The sequence below is a fragment of the Panthera uncia genome (genome assembly GCF_023721935.1).
Source record: "Panthera uncia isolate 11264 chromosome B3 unlocalized genomic scaffold, Puncia_PCG_1.0 HiC_scaffold_1, whole genome shotgun sequence".
Classification (NCBI taxonomy): domain Eukaryota; kingdom Metazoa; phylum Chordata; class Mammalia; order Carnivora; family Felidae; genus Panthera; species Panthera uncia.
The window spans coordinates 2,176,942-2,203,028 of record NW_026057582.1 but is presented as its reverse complement, the minus strand read 5'-3'; the positions used below and the strand labels follow the sequence as shown (position 1 = coordinate 2,203,028).

The window sequence follows — 26,087 nt, the reverse complement described above, 5'->3', positions numbered from 1 at the left end:
GAATGGCTGTGGCTTAGGACATTCCCTTTGCTGTCACTGTGACATCCTCTCCCCCTCCCTGTGCCCCACAGCCCACGTTTCTGCATGCCTGGCTCTCAGGATGAGCCTGGCACACGGGCCTGGCGCCAGCATCTCTGTCCTGGAGGGAGGGGTTCTTTGGGGCTTTGGTGCCGGGGGCTGGATGTCCCCGTCCCCCCACGCCCACCCTGCACGCCCTGTCCGTGCACCTCTGGCTTCGTGTGAGCACAGCAGGGGACGGCTGGTCCATTCCTCCCACCTACCTGCCCCCTCCCCTGCTGCCTGGAGCTGTGGAGCGCTGCCCCTCCCCTCCCGGACTCTCAGGACTCAGCCTGAGCCAGAGCCACGAGTTGCCAGGGATCAAAGGTGGCAATGACAGTCTCTGGAATGGGGGGAGAGTAAGAGCCTTTCTGAAAGTGAAAGTCTGGGGTCAGGGTGGAGGGTGGGGCCGGGGGTGGGGCTGGTGGGCCCAGGGCAGCGAGGAACAGGCTGGGAAGTCCCAGCTGCTGGTCATTCGCTCTGGCCGACCCAGAGGCCCCACCACGGAGGCCCAGCTCCGAGGGCCCGGCTTCCCCTGGCGGCCCCGACCTGCCTGGGGCCCGATCTACTCGCTCAGCAGGTATGTTCGGGTGCAGGTGGGCACTGGGGTGCTGTGGACAGTGGGCGGGAATTCAAAGGGCCCAGGGTAATTCCGGTTCTGCCAGTGGCTTTCCGGGCCAAGGGCCTCAGCTCGGAGCCCAGGCCGGACTGCCAGCTCCAATCACAGCGTTCGTACACAAACATACAGAAAGCAGACAGATGCGGACATCAAGACACGCATGTGGGCACAGACACACGGACGCGGACTCATGGAGAGAGCGGCTTGCACACATACAGGGAAACACACTCAGGTCAACGCACAAAGCCCATACGCACCCCAGTGAGGCAACATACCCCCAGGCTACACTCTCACATTAGATTGCTTATCTTTTTTCCCTGGGTACCGGCCCTGGCCTGGTGGGCTCCTGGTCAAGCGGCAGATGCCCCAGACCGTGCAACTGTCCCTCAGTCAGGGGAGAAGTTACACCCAGTGCTGGGGCCAAGCCCGGAGAGAGAGGAGCTGACCATGGTCAGGAAAGGCTGCTTGGTACTGAGGCTCGAAGGCGACTCGAGAAGGTGGGGGTGAGGTCACTGCTGGCAGAAGGAACAGCCTGTACAAAGGTATGGAGGAGAGGCGAGGCGGTTGGGCGAGTGGTGAGCGAGGGGGGAAGGAGCTGAGGGGTGGGTTAGGAAGGGCCTCGAGTGCCCAGCTAAGGAGGAGTCTGCTTTTCCTGAGGGTGATGGCACCCCAGGAGGGCTATGCTTTGTCACTACTGAGAAGAGGAAACTTTTTAGTGCCTTTTTCTAGTAGGCTTTCGTAATACACAGGAAAGCCCTTGTAAGCAGGTCTCATATCGCCTATGAATAATGACAAATTTCCCAGGTCCTTCCCAATATTCAAACCTCATTTATTCTCTTGCCTTATTGCCTTGACTAATCCTTCCTGGCAAATGTCGAATAAAATGACTGAACAGATACCAGGCCTGAGCCCCAGGTGCAGCCGCCAGTGCCTCTGAACATTCAGGGCGATGGGGCCAGAGGGCCAGAGAAAGAGCCAGAGAGAGTCCTCACGGGAATGGGGAGGCAGGTACGGACGGGGCAGGGGCCGAGGTAGAGTCAGCAGGACATCCAGTCCCGCAGGTACCCGTGTGGCGAGGGGCGACCCTGATCCTGAGGGTCACTCCTCCTTCAGGCTGGCTCTGGGCTGATGGGGAGGAGCAGATGGGCAGAGGCTCCCAGGCCAGTAAGGAAGTGTCCCCATCCCCACAGGGACAGTGGTGCAGCCTGGCCCAAGGACACCTTGGAGGTGGGGGCACCCATGCCCCTGGGCCCCGAAATCCAGGTCAGTTTTGGGGGAGCAGAGACAGGGAGGCTGGGAGCAGAAGCAGCCTGCGAGAAAGCTGGAAAGCTGGACATTCTGGGGACAGGAAGGTGCCCAGGAGGCTGGGTGAGCGCAGGTCAAGGAGGCGAGGCTGGAGAAAGTTCTGTCCCAGACTGGAAGCTTCCAGTGCGGGGCTATGGGGAGCCATGGAAGGATTTAAAGCAAGGGGGTGACCTGGTTGGCTTGTGCTGTGGGAAAGTCAGTAAGAGCCTTTCTGAAAGTGAAAGTCTGGGAAATGGCTTGGGAAACTGTGGGAGCAGGGTCAAGGGGGCAGCGAGACCGTCCGGGGGCCTCGGTGGGCCTTCGGTACAGGTCTAGTTCTGGACGAGGGTGGTTGAGCAGGCTGGGGGGGGGGACCCGTCTGCTTGTGTGGCCTCAATAAGACCGAACTGCCAGCTGCTCCTCCTTCCCCCAGAATCTGCCTCTAGACCCCAGTCCTGGCATCTGAGAGCTGCCCCCACGGTGGGCCCTCGGCCGGGAGAAATGGTTCCTGGGGCAGCACCTGGCTTCCCGGGGCTGGAAGATGTGGGAGCCCAGCCTCTGCTCCCCTTTCCACACAGGCCTGGGCTGGCTGAGGCTCCCCGTGGGGGGCTGTGTGACTAGAGGCAAGGCCCTGCCCCTTTCTGAGCCTGTTTTCTCATCTCTGAAATGGAATGACACCCTACAACTTTGTTGTTACGGGCATCTGATGTATGCCAGGCCGTGGGCTGGGCACACAGTAGGTGCTTACTAAGTGTGAGCTCTACCCAACCAAGGTAGGGCCCACTTGTCCTGTCCCCACGTCCCCCTGGTGATAGAGCTTGAACTGCATCTGGGCACAGCACAGGCCCAGATGATTCTCATCATCACTCAGAGCCTGCTGGATGCTGAGGGGCACCAGGAAGAGGGGAGTCGGGGAGGGGCAGGGTGCAAAGAGCTCTTGTGACAATGTTCTGTGTGTGCATGGGTCAGTCTGAGTCAGGGCAGGAGAGGTGCCAGGAGAGGACAAAGTGAGTCCTGGCACCAGGAGACGACAAAGACCTGTGGCCTGGGCAGGGCAGATAAGGCCTCATCAATCATCTGGGCCTGCCCCTCTCTCGGTGAGGCCTCTGTCCAGCTGTCACATGGCATCTGGGAAGAGGAAGGTAGGCCTCAGCCGACCCCTCAAATGTCTGACCCCTGGACAGACATCGCTGGAGGGCATAGAGGGGTGGATGAGGGTCCGGGCCCTGCCTATCCCAATAGGCAAGCAAAATGGGGGCCTGGGGAGAGGGATTCCACCTGATGTCACCTAAGGGTCAGGTGCCGCTCCAGCCTGACCTTTGTCCCAGGGATGGGGGCAGCCTGGAGAGGTCTCGGGGTTCTGGCCTCTGGTTGGTCAGTGACTTCAGTAGGTCCAGCCTTCCTTTTGGCTGCTCTCTCCAAGGCTTAAGTAAGATCTTGCTGATCTAACACAGCCCCCCCCCCCACCCCCACACAACACCCTCACGATGGGGTGGGTGAGAGGTCCCAGCAGGCTATGAAATCTCTCTCCTCTCTCCCACCCCAGCTTAACCTAAAGCCAGAAAATCAAACACCACTGGGCTGTGCTTAAAAGGAGAGTGGGTGCAGCCTGGGGAGGGCCTGGAGCCCAGGGTGGGACCTAGGCAGCCCCTGCTTTGCACCTCCATGCCCTAAGGACCCCCACCCACCCCTTACAGGGGAGTGGCCGGAGCGCAGGAGGGGTGGGTGGTGGGGAGATGCACCGGTGAGGAATAGCCTCGGGGAGCCCCAGCCCCTGGTTAAATATAGACCCGGGGCCCCTCCCACCACCCCCGCCCACAGGGCTGCAAGGCTGGGATAAGCAGATAAGCCCCTGGGGGCAGCCACGGGTGGCCACAGACCTCGAGCCTGACCCTGCCTCCCTCCAGGTCTAAACAGAAGGAGCCTTTTCCAGGGAGGGATCCCTGAGCCTCCCTCTGAGCAGAAATAGTTGGACCTGATGGGCTGAATGGGGGTGAGCTGAGGGCTTGGTGTGGGGGGGGGGGGGGGCAGTGAATGCTAGGTGGTGGGGAGATTGGGCAGTTAGGCTTAGGCCTCAGGACCTAAAGTCCAGGAAATCCTGGATGTGGTTGCTGGGCCCAGCCCTGGGGACCGCGGGCTGCCGTCTCGGCTGTGCCCCCAGAATCTGCCTGTTTAACCTCCCTCTCCAACTCTGATGATGGCCTGGCAGAGCCAGAGAGGGTGGGCACCTGGGGAAGTTTTCCCGAAGGAAGTACCTGTCTGTCTACATCTCAGTGCCAGCTGCGGTGTGGCACGGAGAGAGCTCCGGCCGTGAGAGCTGCCCGGTGACAGCTTGGGGGTCATCTCTGGGAGAAGCTTCTCTGACCAAGCCAAGCCACTGGGCCCCTCCAGGTCTCACAGGGCTCTCACGAGGTTTCTGTGCCCATTCCCCAGGGCTGCCCCCCCACCCCACCCCAGGCCTCCTGAGACTCCTTTTCATCCCCAGCTTTCCTGCTGCCAACATGTCGTTATCACCGACAGTGACCTCCTGGCCAGAACCGCACAGCCCTGAGGAGTCTGATAAGCTGCAGACCCCAGAGCAGGACACTCAGCAGGCAAGCAGTGGGGACATGCCCAGCACCCACCGTGAGGACACTCGGCCCGGCCTGGGCACCCTTCGGCGGGCCTTCTCCAGGGCAGGCCGGCGGGCCTTGGGCCAGGTCCCCGGGGAGGACACTGGCCTGCTCCGACGCAGCTCCCTCTTCCTGCGATCCTTACGGCGCCCCCGGGAAGATGGCCCGGCTGCTGCACCAGGGGGGGCCCGCGGCCCAGAGGGGCCCTCAGGCGTCACGGATGGCGGCAGCCGGCCGTCAACCACTGGGGTGGGGCCTGAGGAACCAGGACAGGAGGAAGGTGAGAGCTTCACAAGGGATACCAAGCATGGGAGGAAACTGAGGCCAAAGAGGGGGCAGCACAGCCCAGGCTTCCCGACAGCTCCCCCAAACACCCCCATGCACAACTGCATTTTACATTCTCCCAGCCTTTCAAGCAGGGGAGCATCCACTGGGCAGCTCAGAGAGGCCAGAGTGAGCTAAGTCAGGCTCAGAGAGGTTAGTGAGCTGCCTCACATCCCACAGCCAGGAAGTGGATAAATGGGAGTTGAACCCACATCTGTAGGACTCCAGAACCCTCACCAGAGCAGGGAACGGCAAGGGGCGTGGGAGCTGGGCACAGGGACAGGACGCGCCCAGGCTGAGCTCTGACCCCAACAGACCTGCAGTCAAGACAGCAACATGAGGCCACCAGGCCCAGCTCAGCAGAGCTGGGAGCAGGGGAGGAGGTAGGGACGGAAAGCGGGGAGGGCAGGGCCTGATCCCAGCTGCTGCTTTCAGCCAGGTTCGGGGCTTGGGGTTACCCCTCCTCCAGAGTGATTCCGAGGGGCGATTCCCCGCAGGTGGGGGCCGTTGCTCCTGGAGCAGACCTTAGGGGAGCGCCGGGGCCAGGCGGCCCAGCTCCCGGTGGGCGAGAACGGGGCCCACAGGCCTTGGTTGGGGGCCGAGGTTCGGGCGCGGCACCCCCCACCGCCCTCTCCCTGCCTGTCCTTGCCAAAGGCAAATCTGTGGCGGACCTCATCACGGAGCGGCAGCTGCTGGCGGCCTTCGAGCAGCTGCGGCAGCTGGAGACGCGGCTCCTGGCGCAGAAAGCCTCGGGCACCTTCGAGCAGGACCCCACCGGCCTCGCGCGGCGCGCCATGGACGTGTGCCTGCTCTACGACGGGCTGGCGGCGGAGATCCGCGCCGTCGTGCGCGAGACGCTGGGCCCGGGCGGCGTGGACGCGGCCACGCTCGCCGAGCTGGCCCGCGTGGTGCGCGCCGAGGAGGAGGCCCACCCGGTGCCCCCCGCCGACGGCGACTTCCTGCTCACGCCGCGCCGCTGGCGGCGGCACTGGGAGGACGCGGTGACGCGGAGCGCGCAGGAGCGCGTGCGGCAGGCGGGCGCTGGGGACGCCGCGGGGGCGGCCGAGGGCGCGTCGGGCCTGGCCCGGCTTCTGGCCGAGCTCGGCGGCTCGGTTCGCCGCGACCTGCGCAAGGTGCGGCTGCAGGTGCAGCCCGCCTACTCGGCCGCCGGCCTCCCGGCGTGGGAGGCCTACCTGCGCGCCTTCCACGGCGCGGTGGCCCAGCGCCTCCAGGAGCTCGCGCGCGACGCCCGGGGCTGCGAGCAGCTCTACGTCCTGCTGGACTGGACCGCCAATGTCTACGGCAGGTGAGGCCCCAGCCAGAGCGCCGAGCCGGGCGAGGGGAGGCCGGTATCGCCCACCTGGCCCTGCCCACCCGGAGGCCTTTGGGCGCCCGCCCCGAGGAGCCCTGGGCACCTTTTCTCTCTTTCTTCCCGGGAGAGGGCTGGTGGGTGGGCGGCAGAGATCCCGGGGACTTTGACGTTCTTTTCTTTCCCCTCGTCTGGGCCGCGGTACTCTGCCGCCGGGGTTTTCCTACGGTGCTACCCGGGCACCCGGTCCCGCGAGCGGGACAGCGTCTGAGGGGAGGTTGCTTCCCTGACAGGGAGCCCAGATGGAGGCCTCTGCTAGTCCCCAGGATGCCGTTGAGCGTTTAGAAAAGGGCCCCTCACCCAGGCAGGACACAACCGTGGCTCAGAGATGCCCGGCGCGGGTTGGACTTCACCCGCACTCTTCCCCTTGGATGGGCACCTGGGTACGGGGGCCCGGCGCGCTGACAGCTCCCAGCTCCCAGCTCCAGCCCGGCGCTGAGTGACGGGGTGGGTTTCCTTCGCTGCTGAGCCCTCCTCAGCTCCGAAGGCCAGAGAGCGGGTGGGAGGAGGGTGCCTAAGCTCCGGGGCTCATTAATTTGCTGTGTGGCCTCGGACAGCTACCTGGGCCTCCCTGGTGCGGCTTGGATAGTGGCAGGTCCCTGAGCTGTGTGGTGCTTGGGTGCCTAGGTTTTGGCCAGGGGGAAATTGGGGCAGCCACTAGTGCATCAGAGCCGGGCCCAGACCCTCAGCCCCTACCCTGCCTTCCAGTCCTGACTTCCTCGGTGCCCCGGACCTGACTCTGTCCACGGAGCCGCTGCCCCCACTCCTGGCACCCAGTGTGTGGGCGCGCCTGGAGAGCGACTACACCAGCTTCCTAGAGGTGAGGCCTTCGAGGGGCAGGGCCTGAGGGGCGCCATCCAGGCTGAATGTGGCTGCCTCCCTGTGGGGAAGTGTGGAGCCCAGAATCACCCTGGGTGTGTGGCCTCGCTCAGGGCAGAGCCACTCCTCACCCTGTGGCCTTCAGCACGGGCCTGGGCCCCAGCAGGGTGGGTCAGTTTCTCCCAGGGCCCAGGACAGGGCTCCGAAGGTAGGGGGACCCATGCCTCCCTCTTGGGAGGGGCTCACTGTGCCCCTGTCCCTACCTCGCACAGACCAAGATCACAAGCTGCTTCGACAGCATCCTGCAGCTGGAACAGAGCCGCTGGGTGGCTGCTGAGGCCCCCGATGTGCTCCAGGGCCTCTACCACACGCCTCTGTCCATCGACATCCACATGGTGAGTCTTGGGAGGGGGGACGTATGTTTGGGCCTCAGGTGGTGTCTGTCCCCTTCCAGGTGGGGACACCCAGAGCCATACGATCCAGTCCCAACCTCCCTTCCCCAGTGGGCGAGAGCCTGAGGCCCCACCTGGGTGGAATCAGGGACCCTGGGTCGCCAGCCAGGCTGGGAGTGCCAGGGCACAGCGCCCAGCTTAGCAAGTGGCCCGTGGATGTGGGGGTGCCGGGAGGCTGCTGGAAGCTAAAGCCGAGACCACCGGAGCAGGGCAGGTTGGAGACGTCATTGGGCCACAGGTGAGGGACAGGGGGCATCAGGTGGGATCTGGGCTTCGACGTGGGTTCAGCACGTGGCATCTCTTACAGCTCGTGGCTGAGCATGTGAAGGCGGCCGGTGCCATCTCTGCAGAACTGGAGGCCACCACCCTGCGTATCTGCGCGCGGGCACTCGGCCTCTTTCTGCCCAGGTGCAGGCATATCCTTGGCCCAGGGTGGGGTGGGTGGAGGGACCAGGATAAGGATGGGGGTCGTCCCTAGGGAAGGGCCATCCTGTTTGCTCAGAGTCCGAGATCCAGGGACAGATGAGAGAGAGGAGCCTTCTTATAAGGCCCCGGGTCTGGGTAGGGACCTGAGGGGGAGGGCAGACCCCAGGTCATCGCGCCACGGGTAAGGGTCCCTAAGGCTTTTGCGTACTTCGCCCCCAGGTTTGAAAAGGCTTTTCTACAGTCGGAGGCGGTGAGCGAAGCTCATCTGGGCGCCAGCATCAACGCCTGCGAGGAGCTCAGGTGGGTCTCGACCCTGCTCCTCCGCAGGGAGGTGCCTGGCGCGGCCAGCAGGGGGCGCGCGAGCTCGGGGAACCGGGAAGCCGTAGGCTCCCGTGGCGGCCGGCGCGCATTGAGCAGTCTGGACCATGTTCAATGGAGGGACTTCCCGGAAAGCCTCCCAGGAGGGCACCCGCCTCGCAGCTCCCGCCCCCGCTGGAAGGTCCTCCCTCCTCCCCGCAGGGGTGAGGCCCTGGAAGGGATGCAGGGAGTTTCAACGCTGAGCAGAGGCTAACAAATTCCAGCCACCCCAGTTATCGCCTGTTGTCTGCCCAATGTGTCCCTCCCCCCCACCAATCCGCCCCCCCTGCCCCACGCCATCCTGGGCTCCTTTCTTTCCTCCCTTCACCCAAGTTGGCCGGCTTCCTTTTTAAAGACACTCCCTCCTCTTCCCCACTACCCTGGGTCCCTCTGCCCCCAGAAGGCAGATGCCTCCCCTTTCTGCAGGCCGTGGCTGCCCCCCTCCTGGGCCTCCGGTGTACCCCACATTATGCTGCAGCAGGTAGGGCCATGGACTTTGAGCCGCGCAGTCTGGGTTCTGATCCCAGCTCTGCCACCTGCTCCCTGTGAGCCTAGAGATAAGTCACTTCCCCCTTCTGTGCCTCCTTTTGTCATCTGTCAGATGGAGATGTGGGGCTCCACGCCCTAGAGGGAATCATTTCGTATTCACTTTTTGTGAGCGCTTGAGATCCAGGCACTGAGCTGGAGCTTTACCCGCCTGATGTGTTTCGTCCCGAGGGCAGTGTCCCCATGTACTGGGACAAGTGGAGGCTCAGAAAAGGAGTGCCACCGGCCCACCATCATGCACCGTCCAGTATGTGCTGGACCTGGGACCTGAACCACACTTGTCTGAATCCAAGCACGACCATGATGAGGACCACTTGTCTAACACTCTCTCAACCCTAATCGATGCCAGGCTGGTCCGTCCCCTTCAGCCCCAGGAAACATTCTCTGCCCCTTGGTAGGCAGCCTCTGACCCAGCCCCTGATGGAACTTTTTAGCCTTGCCTTTCTGTGTCCCTGTTCTGAGGACTGGGCATAGCCTGGCCCTCGGTCTCCTTGAAAGTGTGTGACGGGGTGGGTTTGAAATGGGGGACATTGTCACCTTCAGAGAGGCAGTTAGGAGGCTCAGGGGAGGGCCTCTGTGCCAGTCATGGCCAGGCTGCCCTGTCTCATCACCAAGACGGTTGGAGGTTTGACCCAGAGACACCACAGGGGCGTTCTGCGATGCAGTGGGGACGCCACCGTCACCCTGCTGCCCTTCCCTCCGGGATCAGCTCCTGGGGCTTTGGAGCCATCTTCTCACCCGACTGTGCCTTCAGGGCTACTACACTGTACAGCCCCAGGGGCTGCCCTTCACATTATAGTCTAAGTGAATGGCTCCTGGCCTCCGCGGCTGTCTACCGGAGCTTGTTCCACAGCCTGCTCCTCCTCGCCCACTCCGTCTCCTGTCCTGGCCCCTCCCCAGGACCAGTCTTCTGGCCAGGTTCCCAGGAACCTTTGAGGAGCTGGAGAAACCTCTAGTGGCCGCCATCTGTGTCTTCCAGAAGCGGCTGCTCCAAGACTTGCAGTATGATGTGCAAGTGAGTGGGACAGGCCCTTCTCTCCCCACTTTCCACACCCAGCGGCTGCGTCCTGTGCCCTGGAGCCTGGGGCCCCCAAGTCCCAGCACTCCCTCACCTCAGGGGCAGTTTCGGGGGTGGTGCTTTGGGGGGCGGGCAAGGGACCCAGATAAATTCCTAGTTGAGCAGGGAGGTCAGGAAACGCCTACCTACTTGAGACTCTCAGAGAGGGTGTGTTCAAGGAACCAGACCCCTCACCCCACCCCTCAAGGCCTCCCCAGGCTCCCCTAGGCAGGGCCTGCCTAGAGGCTCAAACTCAAACCCTGTCCCCTGGAGCTCAGGGCTTGGAGGAGTCATCCTTGCAAGAGGCTAAATGACATTCATGGCTGAGAGAGATGTTACTCGGGTGACATTAGAAGGGGGTCAGTCCCCCCAAAGTTTCTTCCTGGCGACAGATTGTCGGCCTGAAACACCCCTGTTAGGAGCCACGCACTGGCTCTGAGGAGAGGGTCTAGGGGATGAGGAGGAGACGGTTTGAGGAGGGTTAGAAGACTCCTGTCCCCCTCTGCCCCCAGCCGCTTTTCAGGGTCCTGTGTACCAAGGCCTGGCTGACACACGACGTGCTGCAGCCCCTCATGGACAAAGTGGTGGCCTTCGCCCATCACCTGGAGCACGTGGCCCCACTGCGGGCACAGGTATTTCGGGACAGGGCTCTGGTGGGGCCGTGCCCTGGGCTGGGGCCTGTGACTCTGACTCTGACCCTGGCCCTGATCCCCCGACGGCCCAGGAGACTCTGCAGGAGGCACACCGATACGTGGTCCGTGAATACCTGGCACAGGTGCTGAGTCCTCGTGAGCGGTTCCGCGGTGTCGATCGCGTGACTGGCTCCCAGAAGATGGGCCTCGACGCCCAGGCCATTGGCAACACCTTCCAGGGCTTGGTAGGAGCATCGACTGACTGCCCCCAGTGCTCGCCTCCTCCTAGGGCCTCTGGCGTGAGGAGCCTCCCCTGGCACCCCCTATTCTCATTTCCGGGAGGGGGGGCTCCGCAAGAGCCCCCTGGGGCGGCTTTGGCAGAGGTGGTTGTCCCCACTCTGCAGCAACCGGGAGAGGGTTTGGGAGCGCTGGCACAGCGGGGGCGGGGCCAGGTGGGATCATTTCCATATATTTGCATACGGCCCTCGGAGGCAGCGAAGTGAGCAGCCAAGGGGCGGGGGCTCCGGGAGGCCCCTCCAGCATCCCTGACCCAGCCTTTGGAGCCTGGGCACCTGTTCCTTACGCCGGCGCGGATGCGCTGTAGGATTCCCGGCAGGACTTCCGGGCCCGGGTCTCGGTTTACCCACCTGCGCAGAGACCGGAAGACCTCTCTGAAAGTGCTGCGGCTCCGTCCACAGCGCCAAGACCCGAGTCCCCTAACGCCGCCCGTGCAGTCACAGCGGGGGACGGTGCATTAGTGTTGGGGCTGCAGGCAGGGGCGGCAAGGGGGCTCCCGCGGGAGGCGACCCGGCCCGTGCCCTAGGAGGCTCCCTGTCCCCGCAGGGCTCAGAGGCCACGTGGCTGGGCCAGGCTATCCCATGCGTCGCTGACATTCTCGGCGAGACTTACAAGGACGACATCGGGCGGCACCTGGAGACACTCATCGGGAGCTACCCAGACATCAGGTCCGTTCCCCACCTGCTCCCTCATTGGGCGCCGCCGCCCCCTGGGTCGGGGGACCGGGGCCTTCAGAAGGGTCCCTGTGGCTCTGGAGGGGGGGCAGGGGAGGAACCAGAGGGAGGTGCAGCGCGTTCCGTACGGAGCGGGGCCGGCATCGGGCGCGGGCTCGTGCGCAGGTGCGTGAGGTCCCGGGCGTGCGGGGTGGCCCTTGACCTTCAGGCGCGGAGCGGGGGCGGGGCGTGAGAGCCGGGGCGGCCCCTCCTTCTACCGCTGTTCTCGGATTTGGCATTCGGTGCCTTGGGGTCCCGAGGCCTCTAGAGTGTGAGGGGGTCGGGGCCCCTCCTCATGCGTCCGAGGATGGGGACAAGTACCCGTCCCGGAGTCTGAAGGGGAGACGCCCCCTCTACGAGAAAGCCCTATTGGCAGCCCGGGACTCCTGAGACCTGGCCAAGAGGAAAGAGGCTTTGATTCCGGGGTTTGGAGGGGAGGTGGGGGGGATGGTGAGTCATCGAACCCGTGGAAATTCCAGCCCGAATCTCTCCATAGCCTTGGAGATTCCGGGATGGGGAGGTCGCAGAGAGCCTGGGACAAAGCCCTTTTCCCCAGCTCGGACTGTCTCGCCTTTGGCCTGTAGTGACTACTTCCCCCACAGTGCTGCGGGGTTCCCCCCGGTTCCTGGGGCTTCTCTACTCTTGGCTGCCTGCCCCTGTCTGCCTCCCCCCCACCGCCCCACCCCCATTCCTGGAGGCGGCACTGCTAGTGCTGTGCCTGGGCTGCCTGTCTGTGGCTCTCCTCGCTGCCTGTCTGTGGCTCCCCGCACAGTGCTCACAGGAAGAGGCCTCCGACACCTCTGGGCCTGGACCCGCTGTCCTTGAGGCCTTATCTCTTCTCTCACTCCACTGATCTTTGAACCTCTGCTTAGACTGTGTTCCCCCACGGGCATGCCCCTTACCCTCCCCACCCAGCTCAGCCCCCTTCGAGGCCCAGCCACGCTGTCCAGGGCCCTGCCCCTCCTGCTTCAGTCATTCGCAGCCTTTCTCGGGCCAGCTTCCGGGAATGCCGGGGGCACCCGCACTTGGGCCCAGGGGCTCGCCTCGCTCGAGGCTTTAAGTGCCACGGAGATGCGGGGCCTGCAGTGATAGGGGCGTGTCTTTGCAGGCGCGACCACGTGCTGGCCATTCTGGCGCTGCGCAGACTGGGCCGCCGTCGGAACCAGCGCCTCTTGCAGCGTGCCCAGGGCCTGCTGAGGGCTGCGGCCAAGGCAGAGGGCTCTGGGGCTGCTGGCGGCCGTGTGCTCTTCGAGGAGATCCAAGTGCCTACCTCCGTGGACCTGCTGATCACCTGCATCTAATGCTCCGGGTCTCGGAGGGGGCGGGCCTCAGGTGGGGGGCCGCATTAACTGAGGGGTCAGCACCTTCACGCAGGCATCACCCAGACACTAAGCCCCAGGCTGGGAGTCTAGGGAGGCGCTCTCAGCCCTGCCCCCAACCTTGAAGCCCGTAATCACACGACGTTCGTCCTCAGCTGTGCGTGGTTGCTTACCAGAAGGAACAGCAGGAAGAGAGGCATTTCAGGCATTTGTGGGAGAGTGTTTGGGGGTGGCGGAGGTTCCTTTCAATACTGCCTCCCGGCCTAACGGTCCAGCACCACCCCCAGTCTGAAAGTGAAGCAGAGAGTATTTATTTTTAAAATAAAGGTGAATTAAAACGGTGCCTCCCTAAAGAGGGGGCAGGGCCAAGTTGACGGTCTGAGTCTCCAGGTACCAAGGGGTCGGGATGGAAGGTTCTATGGTGACTCCATTTGGTAGATGGTCCTTTCCTGTACATTGCACAAATGGGGAGACTGAGGCAGGCCCAGAGCTGGGAAGGCTCGTGCCTGTGGCTGCAGAGAAAAACAGTCTTCAGCCCTGGGATCCTGGGTGCACTGGCCTCATGTGCCAAGTGCGCCTCACCCAGCAGGAGTTGGCACTGTTCTGTCCTGTTCTAACAGGCCTGGGCCCCTAGGAGACAAGAAAAGGCCGAGGCTTGTTCTGCAGCCTGAAGTATTTGGGTTAGATGTGAGAGGGACTTCCCAGCAGCAAAAGCTGTAGGACTGGTGCAGGGCAAGTGTCAGCCCTGGAGAGAGAGTGTGTGTGTGTGTGTGTGTGTGTGTGTGTGTGTGTGTGGTGGGGGGGTGGGGTCATGATCCTACCGGTCTCAGCTTGGCCGGCAGGGTTGCAAGGAGATTGCCCCACTGTGCACCTGTTATCCACCCCCATCCCCTGGTTCTTCTCTCCCGGAAAGCTGGCACTGAAATTTGACTCTAGCCTCTGGCAAGGCTGCTGAGAAACCCATTTGCATTGGCAGCCTCCAGCTTGCCAGGGAGGCTGAGTGCTGAGATGGTGTGTGCGTGTGGAGGGGGTGGGGTAGACGCTGAGGCAAACAGTGATAGGTGCCTTCCTGGCCCATCCCTCTGCAGCAGGCCCCCCATGAGCCTGACCTTGACCTTGGCAGAGGTGGGGAGCAAGGAACTGCAGGTGGGCCAAGGTTCTAAGAACCCAGTGAAGTTGAGCCTCCCAAGGACAAGGCGAGAGTTCTGAAAGGCTGCAGGGCCAGGCCGGTGGGGGATCTGACTCCCCTAGCTCCTTTCAGGCCCATCTCCCTACACTGTGGACAGCCAGGGGCGGGTCTGCCACAATCCCTACACCAAGGCTGGAGAACTGCGTCTTGTTGGGGTGCTGAAGGGAGAGGGAGCAGGGACCAGGGGCAGCCCCTCCGTGGATACACGGGGGTCAGGGGTGGGCGGGCAGGAGGCCTGGGTGTCCAGCCTTCCCTAAGCAGGTAATGCAGAGGGGTGGGGTGGGGTGGGAGGAGCAGGAGTGAGGATCAGGAGTGGTTGGGGCTCCCGGGCTCCAGGCTAAGGATGGGGACAGTGTGTTCCAGTGTCGACACTGACGAGCAGTCCTGTGTCTTTCCTTTGTGGGGAAACTGAGGCCAGTAGAGGGTAGAGGTTGCTTCACATGAGGCCAGCAGAGGGTAGAGGTTGCTTCACATCAGGCCCCAGCACAGGTAGCCTGAGACCCTCACAGTCAGGAGGAAGGGAGGTATCAGAGGGGTACCTCCTTCCCCAGGAAGGGCAGGGACTGACAGGCCAGCCAGACTCCACATTTGACCTCAGTAGCCATCAGTGGCCTGGGTGAGTCCAAGGCTGGGTGGGGTGGGGCATAGAAGGTTTGATTTGGTCCTGGCCGGGTTCTCCCTAGGGAGCCCATACCCCATGTTTGAGCCCCAGTCTCCTCACGGAAACTGCCCCCCCACCGGCAGCCCCTGCCTGCCCTGACCCCAGCCCTAACACGCCTGCCCCTCCCCCCCGCTCCCCTGAGCCCCAGGCTAGGGTGAGAGCCCTGGGGCTGGGTTCCCAAGGCAGGCTGCAGAGGTGGGGAAGGGTGCAGTCCCAGCCCTGCCACTTTCCCATCGTGAGACCGTAGGCACATTCCTTTACTTCTCCATGCCTCTGTTTTCCTAGCTGTGAAATGGGGGTGCTGTCTGTGCCCCCCAGGCTGGGAAGGGTTACATACGAGCCAGCCAGAAAACCAGATCCCTGGCTCTCTTGTAATCCCATCCCCAGGGCCTGGCCGGGCCATGGTCTGCAAGCAAAACTTAAAAAGGCCCTGGTGCAGGAGTGGGGGCCTCTGAGTGATAGCGAAGCCTGAGGCCGGTGGGGTCGGTGAGTGGGGAAGGCGCCCAGGAGGAGGCTGGGAGGAGGTGCCAAAGTGGGGGAGCCCCTCGCTGACAGGAGCATCCTGTTGCAGTGGAAAGGATTCAGGCTGAGACCCAGGGCCATCTTCCGGAGTGTGTCTGGGCCTGGAGACAGGAAATCAGATTTTCCTGGCAGGAACCTTCATGCCCAGGCGGGTATGTGTGCCTCGTGTGTGTTCCTGTGAGCCCAGCAGTGCCTGGAGGCAGGGGCTGGCTTCCCGAGGCCAAGCTGAGGTGCACAGGAGGCTGGACAGCAGCTCCTCCGAGGCTGTGGTCAGGACGGTGGGGCCCAGAGGTGGGCCAGGCCAGGGGCACCGGACTCTGGCCATTGACCATTCTGCCTCAGACCCCCTGGCTCTCCCATCCCACCAGGTTTTATGAGGCCTTGCGGAGAGCCTGGAGTATTTCGTTGGCCATCCTGTTGTCCGGGCCAAGTGTGGGGGAGGGGCTGGCCCTCAGAGGGCAGCTTCCGGACTTGTAGGCCAGGTTGTCTGGCTGACAAGGAAGCATGTGCGCATGGGTGTTCCTGGAATGTGCCTGGGGACGGAGGGGCCTTGCCCCGTGTCTGCACTCCCCAGGTGGAGCAGGACATCCGATCTGCCCCTAGAACTCGGGTCCTGGGCCCTCCCAGCTGATCCCTGGTTCCATCCCTGTCTGGCCACCCTCTTTCTCCTGCACAGCTCCCTTCTCTTTCCTCTCCAGCTCAGCTTGGCTTCCTTTAATGCTCACGTTTCTTGGGGTTCCTTCCTGGCTTGGGGGTTGCTTCTGGCCTCTGGCCCCGAGCCTGCGGGCTCTTGAAACAAGGCTCGCTCTGAGAAGTTTTGGGGACCCCAGCCCAACCTGAGGAGGGCAGTGAGAATATGCGGAGGGCCACCCTGCCCAAGGCAGAGTGCCCAGGTCCCAGGACATGGTGAGCCACAGCCTGAGAGTCCTGCTAGCCCCAGGACAATCCTGGGGTGACAGACGGGGACTGGAGTGTCACCTAGGAGCCTCGCCCTAGCTCAGCCTCGGATTCGTGCCTTCTGTGGGCTCCTCTCCCTGCTGGGACTCGTGGCTGGGCCCAGCTCCCCTGGAGAGTGTTGTGCCGTACAAGCCCACGGGGCCATACCAGGCAGCAGTGTTTTCGGGTCTCGGCTCTGCCCTCCTCGCTGGTAACCCGGGGCCATCTCCTCCCTGAGGCTCTGTCCCCTCATCTGCAGCACCCCATAGGTGAGGGAGGGCGGGAGTAGATGAGACTGTCCTCAGATCCCGGCACGCTGTGAATGACAGTGTGTCGCCTCTGTTCCCGTACAGCCTCTCTCTCTCTTCCTTGCTTGCCTGGTGACCCCAGCCCCTTCCTTCCTGGCCCCTGACCACATGGAGCCCCCGTACATAGGGCGGCACCCTCATCGGCCAGCAGGCCGTCCTTACGGGGCCCCCACCCCTTCAGGGGAGGGGAGAGGAGGCTGCAGTGTTCCCAGAGTCACCCTCCAGCCGCATTGTCACTTCCTTCCTTTGCTGCCACCAAGTCCCTTTGGGAACTCCAGCAGGCCAGAGGGGCCCTTCTCCCGGTCAGGGCCCGCCCTTCCCCTGCTGGCTGTGGAGCACTGGGTGCTGAGGGGCCTGTAAGGAATGCTGCTGATGAGGGCCAGCTCCACAGAGGCCTGGGTCTGGGAGGACCAGGCCCCCCTGGTGGCAGTGCAGGCCCTCTTGTGGGAGAGATGTGCCCGGTGCCGGGAGCTCCCCTGGGCAAGTGCTGCCAGGGTCTCAGCCCGTCCCCCCCCCCCCGCCCCGCCCCACCCCAGGCCCTCCTCTGGTGAAATGGTTCGAGGGGACTAAACCCCAGACAAGTCAAGCCCACCCCTGGGTCCACTCCTCTCCTGGGGCCCGTGGGGCCTGGACTGGTCCATTGCAAAGACTTTCCTCCTCTCGAGATTCCCCTACTCTGCACAGTATAGCTCCCCACCTGTTAGTGGCCTTTAACATTTATTTGTGAAATGTTTTCATTTTTAACTCTCATAATATTTTGGATAGTGACACAATCACACAGCTCAGAATTTTTGTTAATGTTTACTTACTGATTTTGAGAGAGAGAGGGAGAGAGAGAACCCCAAGCAGGCTCGGTGCTGTCCACACAAAGCCTGACGCGGGGCTCGAACTCACAAACTGTGAGATATGATCTTGATTTCAATCAAGAGTCAGATGCTTAACTGAGTGAGCCACCCAGGCGCCCCCACATAGCTCAGAATTGTAAACGTACAAAAAGGTTATGAGGTGAGATGTCTCCATATTCCCATCCCCTATATCCTTCCCCAGAAGCAACCAGGGGGTCCTCACAGGATACTGGCCTTTGTAAAAAGCGATGCTCATCCGAGGAATATACGTGAATAACGAAACGTCAGGCATCCCTGAGACCTCTTGCTGGAGGCGGTTGGGGACGCGGGCAGTCCTGTAAACAGAGCAAGTGATGAAGAACCTAACGCCGTCAGATTGCCAGAATCCTCAAATCATGGAATCTCAGGATGTTGGAAAAGAGGAATGTCATGAAAAGCCCCGCGGTTTCTGGGGCACCCACTGGGTGCCTGCCTGGCTGTGCTCCGCGATTTACGGCTTCCCCCCTTCCTGTGGATTCGGGGCAGCGGTAAGAGTCAGCTTCTGGATTCAGACACCCCGGGCTGGGACCCCGGCTCTGCACCTTCTTGGCTGTGTGACATTGAGCAAGTTACTCTCCCTCTCTGGGTTCCATCTCCTGGTGTAAAATTGGAAGCGTTGCATGAGAAAACGCAAATATGGTGCTGGATGAGAGCCTGGCTTGTGGCTTGCACTCACCAAGAGGAGCGTTACTGCTCTTTGCACGCACGTCTCTCGTAAGCCTTTCCTGGCAACCTCCTGAGCGTGTGTCCCCTCCACTTCCAGGAGGGAAGACTGAGGCCTGAGGGGTGGAGCCACGTGTCTGAAAATACAGATGTGAGCGACGCAGCTCCCCAGGGGCCAGGTGGTCTTCGCGCCCAAATCCCCATCATCATGCCTTCCTTCTGCAAAATCCAGAAGCTCGCAGCTTCCGGTGCCCTGTCGGATGAGGGGGGGGTTCTCAGCACCCAGGCCCTGAGAGGCTGCGGGGAAGCATCCCTGTCGTCCCCGCCTGGCCAGGCCCATGCGGTGCTGGGATTCCCAGAGAGCCCCTGCCATGCGACTGGCCTCTGCCATTGGTGGGGCCTTTGGGGGGAGCAAGCCTCCTGGCCGTTTTCCTGGAAATCCCACGGACTCGGAGAAGGGCCCCAGGGCAGCCCCAGGCCAGAAGAGACAGGAGCTGAACTTGACTTGCACTGCCCTGCACTCCTTGGAAGAGTGCTGGGCTTGAGGTGGGCCAGTCTCATGGAACAGCTGCAGGAGCCATTTCCCCTTGCCTCAGTTTCTCCATCAGGCAGACGCTGAAGGGATTGTGCTGCCGGCTTCCTCTGGGGGAGGGGGGAGGGGAGAGGCTTCATGGGTGATGGGAGGGGCACTATCTATTGGTAAACATTTGGCCTGGTGAGCGCGCGCGAGGGCGGGCATGCCCTGTGAGGGAGGTTCCCGGTCAGCTGTCCTGGCCGTCCCGTGGTCCCTGGGGAGGTCAGCAGACTCCAGCTGAGGTCTGGTGCAACTTCAGATACCCTTGAACAAGTGACTTCCCCTTTTGGGAAAGGTCAGTGGCAGCAGGGACCACAGCCTCAAGGCCTCAAACTCTGTGTCCACTTACACTCTGAGACTCAGTTTCCTCATCTGTCAACAGGGGATACAATGGCTCTGCCCAGTGCCGTTGGTGAGTGGGGCGTCCCCAGGATGAGGGAAGGGTCCCAGGTCGGGGACGGACAGGGAGAAGTGGGACTGGAGAGCTGGTTTAGGGCGGTGGTAAATGCATAGTCGTCTCGCAAAAGGAAGTGGCCTGTGCCATGGGGGAAGGGCTCAGTGACATCCTGGAATGCCCTAGACACCCAGTCCTGGGGAGTCCACCACACGGTCAACACTGCCCTTGCGACGGAGGCACTTTGGCCGGTCTTCCCAGTGAAGCCCAGCCCTTCATTCCTGCGCGATCCCCTCCCTGGGCCTTTGCACCTGCTGACCCTTGCTCCACGCTGCACCCTCCTTCTGCACATGACTGGACCTATCTGTGCCTCTGTTTCCCTCGTCTGTGAAAACGGGGTAATGAAGGAGTGTCTGCTAATGCGCGTAAAGCACTTAGAACAGAGCTCGGCACCTGTGGAGGCCAACACACGTCAACTGACCACCCTCAGAATTGAAAGCAGGGTCTCAAACAGGTATTTGCACACCCACGTTCAAAGCAGCGTCACTCACGACGGCCACAGGGTAGCAGCAATCCAAGCGTCCACTGACAGGCCGTGTTGCATAAACAATGAAATATTCAGTTGGAAAAAGGAAGGAGAGTCTGACTCAGCTACAACACGGGTGACCCTTGGGGGCATCGTGCTGAGTGACATAAGCCAGTTACAAAAGGAGTAATGCTGTTATGATTCCGCTTCTATGAGGTGCTTGGAATAGTCCAGTTTACAAAGAGAAAATGGAACAGTGGTTGCCAGGGGCTCGGGGAAGAAGAAACGGGGAGTTAACGTTTAATAAGTACAGAATTTCATTCTTGCAAGGTGAAAAATGTTCTGGAGAGGGATGGTGGTGAAGTAATAATAATATTGCATAATAATGTACACACCACCGAACCGTATACTTAAGATGGTCAAAATGGGAAATTACGTTATGTGTACTTCATCACAACTTTAAAAACCAACCAGCTGTCATTTCTGAGCAGAGGGAAGGGAGGCCGACTCACTTTGTCCTGGGCTTCTGAGCCCTGGGCTGCCGGTGAGGAGCTGACCGCTACTGCTGGCCGGGAGCTGATACACTTGACTTCCGGGCTAGGCTGGAGGGGTCTGATGCCACTCTGCTCTGCCTGCTGTCCACCCCTCTCTTCCGGGTGGAGCTGGCCTGCTCTCCCCTACCCATCCCTCAGGGAGGTGGCCACTGGGACAGCAGCTGGCAGGAACACCCCCAACCGGCATCTGATGCTCATTTCCTGCTGAGGGTGGAATCCTTGGCTGGCCTTCTCTGGAAGTGTCTGGCCTCTTGGGGAGGTTTCCTCATCTCTCCAGACGGGATAAAAGCAGCACCTGCCCCACTGGCTGTCGTCCCCTGGCCGTCTATGCAGCCCTGTTTTCAGAGGATTTCCCTTGTGTTGGGGGCTCCGTGTAGGAAGCACTTGACCTCCTATCTCAACTCAGGGAAAGGGGAAGTGAGTGGTACGACCACAAAGGAGAAGGCAACTTTTCCCAACTCTTGGCTGCTGCCCAGGGTGAGGCCATGGAGAGGGAGCCCGGGCAGCCTGGGCATCCAGGGATGAAGTTGGCCGCCCAGCACCTGCCCTGTGAAGTGTCCGTCCTGTCTCTGCTGATCAGGATCTGGGGCTCTGATGGGTGGTGGGGTGTGTGGGCCTGACAACCCCCTCCCCCGGACACACACCCACAATGACCCAGAAAACTTCAGATTCTCCAGTGATTTCCCAATCTGTTTGGGGAGAGGAGAGGAGAGGAGGGCTGGCAGGAAAGTGTGGGGATTGCACAATGTGGCCACAGGAGGCAATGAGCCAGGACCCCTTGGCTCCCACCCTCCTGGCCCCTGTCTGGCTGGATGAACTTGGGGGAGTGGCCTTTCATCCCCACAGTCTGTTCACTAGGGAGGAAATGGAATGACCCTCCCAGCCCCGGGGCACTGTGGCTCTGTTGGCTCCTCTGCAATGGTCACCGCCTCCCCCCCCCCCCAACCAGGGACTTAGGGAAAGAGAGTGTGGAATCCGTCTTACTGCCATTTCCTGAGGTCCCCCCACAAGTGCCCCCCAGGGACAGGATCTATAGCCAAGCCCAAGCCTGGTACTTGACCACCACTCCCAAGGAGGAAGAGGAAGTTCTTAGTGCAAAGGGCACCCCCAGCTCCCCTCTACCCCACCTACTCCCTGACCTCAGAGATCTTTGCCCAGCTGGTACGGGGAGCAGGAATCCACACATTGGGGGAGAGAGACCAAGGGCAGAGGCAAACAAAAGGTTGGAAGGGGCAGAGGCTCTAGCAAGAAGTAAAAGGGAAGCCGGTGCCCAGCTGGGGAATTCCTCAATGACACCACTCTTTCCAGAAGGCAAGAATTCCTAAAACAAGAAATGGGGAAGGGGGTGAGGCGCTAATGGTTGCTCTTCACCAGCAACGCCCCCCCCCCCCCCCCCCCCCCCCCCGCTCCCCCAGACCCAGAGAGAGGGAGAAACTGGGTTTGGTGAGGAAACTGAGGCCCAGAAAGGGGCCTGCCCTGCCCAAGGCCGGTAAGGACAAGGCTGCACTGCGTGAGGATCAAGCCTGAGCTGCAGGGGTCTGGGCCTGGTGCCTCGGAAGACGTCCCGGCCCCACCCCAATCCCAGAAAGGGAAAGTGCCCCCGCGGGAGTCCGGCAGCACGGTGTGCAACCTCGGGCGACTCGGAGGTCACGTCACCTTTCTGAGCCGTTACCCCCTTTCGAGCCAGGCTTGTGAACGAGCGGATGCCAAGCCCCCAGCACGGTGCGCTGTGTCAGTAGCTGGCCAGCCCTGCGGCCCCCTTCCCCTCCCCGCCTCCTCCAGCAGCGCCGCCCCGCTGCCTCCCGGATACCCGGAGCGGGGACGCCCCAGAGGGGGCAACCCTCGCGCGGCCCAGGGAGTCAGGGTGGGACGGTCCCCGGGACCCCGCGGGGAGAGAGCTCGGGAGCCGGGGCGGGTGCTGGCTCTGTGACGCGGGACAGAGGTCCCGAGCCCCTTCCAGCCGGCCAATCAGAAGCCGTGGTCGGACAATGCCAGCGCCTGGCGGGTCCCCGTCCGCCCAGGGTGCGGTTCCCGCGCCCCCAAGCCGCGGCGACGCCCGGCCAGCCCCACCACCCCGCCCGGGCTGGTGCCAAGCAGTGCCGCCCCCACTCCCCTCGGCGGGGCGCGCGCGACTCGGGACTCGGGGACACTCGGGCCCGGCCCCCGCCCGCGGGGTTTCCGCGCCTGCCGCGGGCGGGGCAGGAGGGCGGGCGGGGGCGGGGGCGGGGTCTGCGACTATTTCAGGCGGCGCCGGGCTCTGCGGGGACAGCGGCGGCCCGGCCCGGACACAGTAAGTGACCTCCACCCGCGCAGCGTCTGTCCCCCGCCGCTCCGCGCGGCTGCCCGCCCGCCTCCGCCCCGGGTTCCCGGCCGATCCCCCGACGGAGCGGCCTGGGCACGTGCGGACCGAGGGGGCAGAAGGCTCCGAGGGCCCCAGGCCTCCGGCGGCCCCACTTATAGGGAAACTGAGGCCCCTGCGCTGAGCGGCGGCGCGTCAGGGTGCAGGGGGCCCGGATTTGGTGCCCCCAGCCAAGAGCTCCGTCCTGCAAGAGGCAGGGGGGAGGAGTGTGGGGGCAAGGCGCAGGGGTCTCTGGTCCTTCTGCAGTAGGGAGGCTGAAGGCGGTGGGGCTGGCTGGCTTGTGTGACCTAGGCCAAGTCACTCTGCCTGCCTGGGTCTGGGTGTCCTCACTTGGGGGGATGGCTGTGCCCTCCGTCTCTGGGCCAGGACAGAGGAGCCAGGGACAGAGGCTGTGAGAAACTGTGGGCCTCAGCCCTGACCCAGAAAGGAGGTAAAGGGGTGTGCGGTGCCTGAGAAGAAGCTGGGAGGCCGGGATGGGGTGGGGGGGGAGGGTGCTGCTGGGCCACAGGCTGTGGTCACATGATATGACTGAGCCGGTCCCTTGTGTCAGCGTGCCTAGCCTAGAGCCCAGGCTTGAAGGGACGCCTTTCCTGCCCTCCTCCGCTCTACCCCAATGCTGAGGTTGGCTTGACAGACAAGGGGACACACGACAACCTCCCCTTCCTTACAAAGGCTGGCTGGGGGCCAGCACATGGCGGTGGGGTTTTGCCACTTCCTTCAGCAGCCCTGTGAGGTGGGGGTCGTCATCTTCATTTCACAGATGGGGAAACTGAGGCCGATGAAGGAAGGGAGTTATTGCCCACATGCTAGTGAGTGGTGCAGCTGATCCCCTAGCCCATTAACTTTCCACTGCACCAGCCGCCTCTGAAAATCAAGTCCCGGGACCGAGCCAAGGGGGCTGCTGCTTTCTCAAGGTGTGAGAAAGATTTTGTGTCATAGAGGCAAGGAGGCAGCGATGTCGTGTGGGGACCCGCAGGAGCCAGGTCTGGAGGTCAGATAGAGCCTAGCATGTGTGGGGACCGAGGAGGTGTGGGACAAGGAAGGGAGGGCAGAAGTGGGGCCTGGCCACTCAGGGTGGTGCCCAGTAGCCCCGGCCTGCTGGCCAGACCAGCTCCTGTGGGTGTGCAGTGTGACAACAGGACAGATTGGGAGAGGGCTGGGGCAGTGGGTGGGAAGGGCGGGAGAGCCTGGCGGCCTTGCACCTTGGCTTTGGGGCTCCCCGGAGCACCCCCTGCTTGGTCCTGGAGCGGAACCCTCAGCCCAAATGGCACAGGGAGACAGCTGAGGTCCAGCGGTGTTGGACTCTGCTGAGGGCACTTGGTGAAGCCACTTGGGAGAAACTCAGGCCATCTGCCCCCCCAAGCGGCTCTGGCCAAATTCAGGGGTTTGTGCTGAGGCCCTGGAGGGATGTGGGGGTGGGGGGTAGTTGGGCTGGTGGGGATGTAGCAGGGGCTGTGAAAAGGGTCTGACAGCCCTGATCCATGCCTGCTATGGGCTTGAGGCAAGGCATCTCCCTCCTTGCCTCAATTTCTCCTGGATGATGGATCATCCTATCTGCCTTGCAGAGTTGCCGCAGAGGTGAATCAAAGTCACCATGTTCCATGAGTCACAACTTGTCGTGTTTGCTTTTGGGTGGCGGGGCAGGCACCAGGGTGGTGGATCGCCCCAGTCATCAGGGAGGCCTGATCCTATCTGCTCCCCATTCCCAGCCCTGCATTGCTCCCCTCTCCTGGGCTCAGCCATGTTCCCCTCCACCGGCCTTGCTCTGATAATGGTTACGGTGCTGGGGGGGGGGGGGGGGGGGGGGGTGCTGGGCACAAGGGGGTCCTGCCTCTCTGAATGCAGCCTGTGAGGCGGTGGGGGACAGGGAGGCAGGAGAACGCAGCACCAGGTGATCTGAGTTCCAGGCCCAGGCTGTTGACCGCAGGCACATTTCCCCGATTCAGTTCTGTGTGATGAGGACAATAAATCCCCTCCTTTAAGGGAATGAGGAAGAGGAGGGATGGGCACCTGGGGAGGGCGTGGGAAGTGGAGGCTTTTGTGGTGACAATGTCACCGAATTTGGGACCGGCGGGGTAAAGCAAGAGCCAGGAAGCCTGGCTTCTGGTCTGAGTTGCTGGGTGACCTCAGATAGCTCGGTGCCTCGTCGGGCCCCTGGCCTCTGCTGGCGTGTGAAAGCCTCTCTGAGGTCCCTTCCCACCCCTGGAAGTTTGAGGGGCGCTACGCTTTCCAGACCTGAGCCCCAAAGCCAGGATGGCGGGTGGGGCTCTGCTCCCCTCATGGTCCCAGCAGGAGCAGCAGCCATGTTTCTGCTCAGAGCATCCCTCTGGGACTCCACACAGACAAGAAGAACCAGGCAAGATGGAGCGGCCGCTGGTGCCGTGACCCTTGTGGACCTCAGTTCTTGCTCTGTGCAGAGGCGCAGCAGCCCGGGCTCTGCCTCCTCTCCCGGGGTCTCACGGGATGCAGGATGGCACTCGCACCCTCCGGTCCTTTCTCCTGGCCCAGGAGGATTCGCCGAAATGAAGTGAAGGCCCCCTCTGCCTGGGACACCTGGCACGCCCAGATTCCTCCCTGCCTCTGGTGATCTCGGGAGGGACTGGGCAGTACTGGAAGAGAAACCATAGGTGCTGAGAAACTGGTGTCCGGGGAGGGAGCTGAATTGTTCGTGCCGCTCTGGGCCGGGATCACCAGACCCGGAAGGTCACGCGGTGAAAACAGGCCAAGCAGGCTCATGGCGGCCCCTGCGGATGTGTGCCGGGGCCTGTCTGCTGCAGCCGCTCTTACCTTCCCTCTCCCCTTGCCTGTTGCCCATCTGCAGGCCCGAGTCGGGGTGATGCTGAAGATGATGACCTTCTTCCAAGGCCTACCCGGCCAGCAGACTGTCCCAGGGGTTCCCGACTTCCCCACAAGCTCCCAGAAGTTGCCCCCCGCCTCAGAGGTGGAATCAGAGGCCTCCATGTCGGAGGCCTCTTCTGAGGACCTGGTGCCACCCCAGGAGGCCAAGGGAGCCCCGCACAGGGATGAGGAAGAGGCTACCAAGAAGAAGAAGAAGAAGAGGCCAAAAGGACTGGCCAACGTGTTCAGCGTCTTCACCAAAGGAAGGAAGAAGAAGGGTCAGCCCAGCTCGGCACAGCCAGAGGGCCAGCCCGAGTCCCAGCCTGAGCCGAGTGGCCCGCTGCCCACAGGTGGGCCGGGGCCCCGGGCGGCGTGGGTACCCGGGATCGGAGCCGGCGGGGGCGCCCCGGGCAGGGCTGGGGCGCATCCCGGCGAGCGGGGCGCGAGCGCGGGAGAGACGGGCTTGGCCCCGCCGCGCCGGGAGGAGGCCGACCCGCTTCCGCCCGGGCCGGGGCGCGCGACCCCCCCTCCCGGGCGCCCGCTGACGGCGTGTCCCCGGCCCCGCAGCGGAGGAGCTCAAGGCGGACCTGGAGCGCGGGCGGCTGGAGGCGGCGCGGCCGCTGCTGGTGCTGGAGCGCGAGCTGCAGGCGGCGGCGGCGGCGGGCGGCGAGAGCGCGGAGGAGCTGGTGCGGCGCCAGAGCAAGGTGGAGGCGCTGTACGCGCTGCTGCGCCACCAGGTGCTCGGCCTGCTGCTGCGGCCGCTGGACGTGGCGCCCGAGCGGCTGCGCCAGGCGCT

The 26,087-nt window shown here is 62.8% G+C and overlaps 2 protein-coding genes across 3 annotated transcripts in view; both read left to right on the top strand.

Annotated features, from left to right (window-relative positions):
* Positions 1–630: 630 nt before the first annotated feature.
* Positions 631–13,384, top strand: EXOC3L4 (exocyst complex component 3 like 4). Of its 2 annotated transcripts, none has more exons than XM_049612089.1 (12): positions 631–637; positions 4,446–4,852; positions 5,551–6,202; positions 6,974–7,085; positions 7,357–7,479; positions 7,844–7,944; positions 8,182–8,262; positions 9,766–9,880; positions 10,435–10,554; positions 10,647–10,799; positions 11,398–11,519; positions 12,673–13,384. In XM_049612089.1, the coding sequence occupies exons 2-12, from the start codon at positions 4,462–4,464 to the stop codon at positions 12,863–12,865; spliced, it is 2,163 nt and encodes a 720-aa protein (XP_049468046.1). In that variant the 5' UTR covers positions 631–637; positions 4,446–4,461; the 3' UTR covers positions 12,866–13,384. The 2 variants fall into 2 exon arrangements, with proteins under 2 accessions (XP_049468046.1, XP_049468045.1); XM_049612088.1 differs by lacking the exon at positions 631–637 and adding an exon at positions 3,840–3,953.
* An 8,741-nt stretch (positions 13,385–22,125) lies between these two features.
* The window catches only part of TNFAIP2 (TNF alpha induced protein 2), a 12,508-nt gene continuing 8,546 nt past the window's right edge, over positions 22,126–26,087 (top strand). Inside the window, exons 1-3 of the mRNA XM_049611974.1 lie at positions 22,126–22,384; positions 25,275–25,641; positions 25,859–26,082. Of these exons, the coding sequence (XP_049467931.1) occupies positions 25,290–25,641; positions 25,859–26,082 (576 nt within the window). The 5' untranslated portion in view covers positions 22,126–22,384; positions 25,275–25,289. The remainder of the gene's footprint in view (positions 22,385–25,274; positions 25,642–25,858; positions 26,083–26,087) is intronic.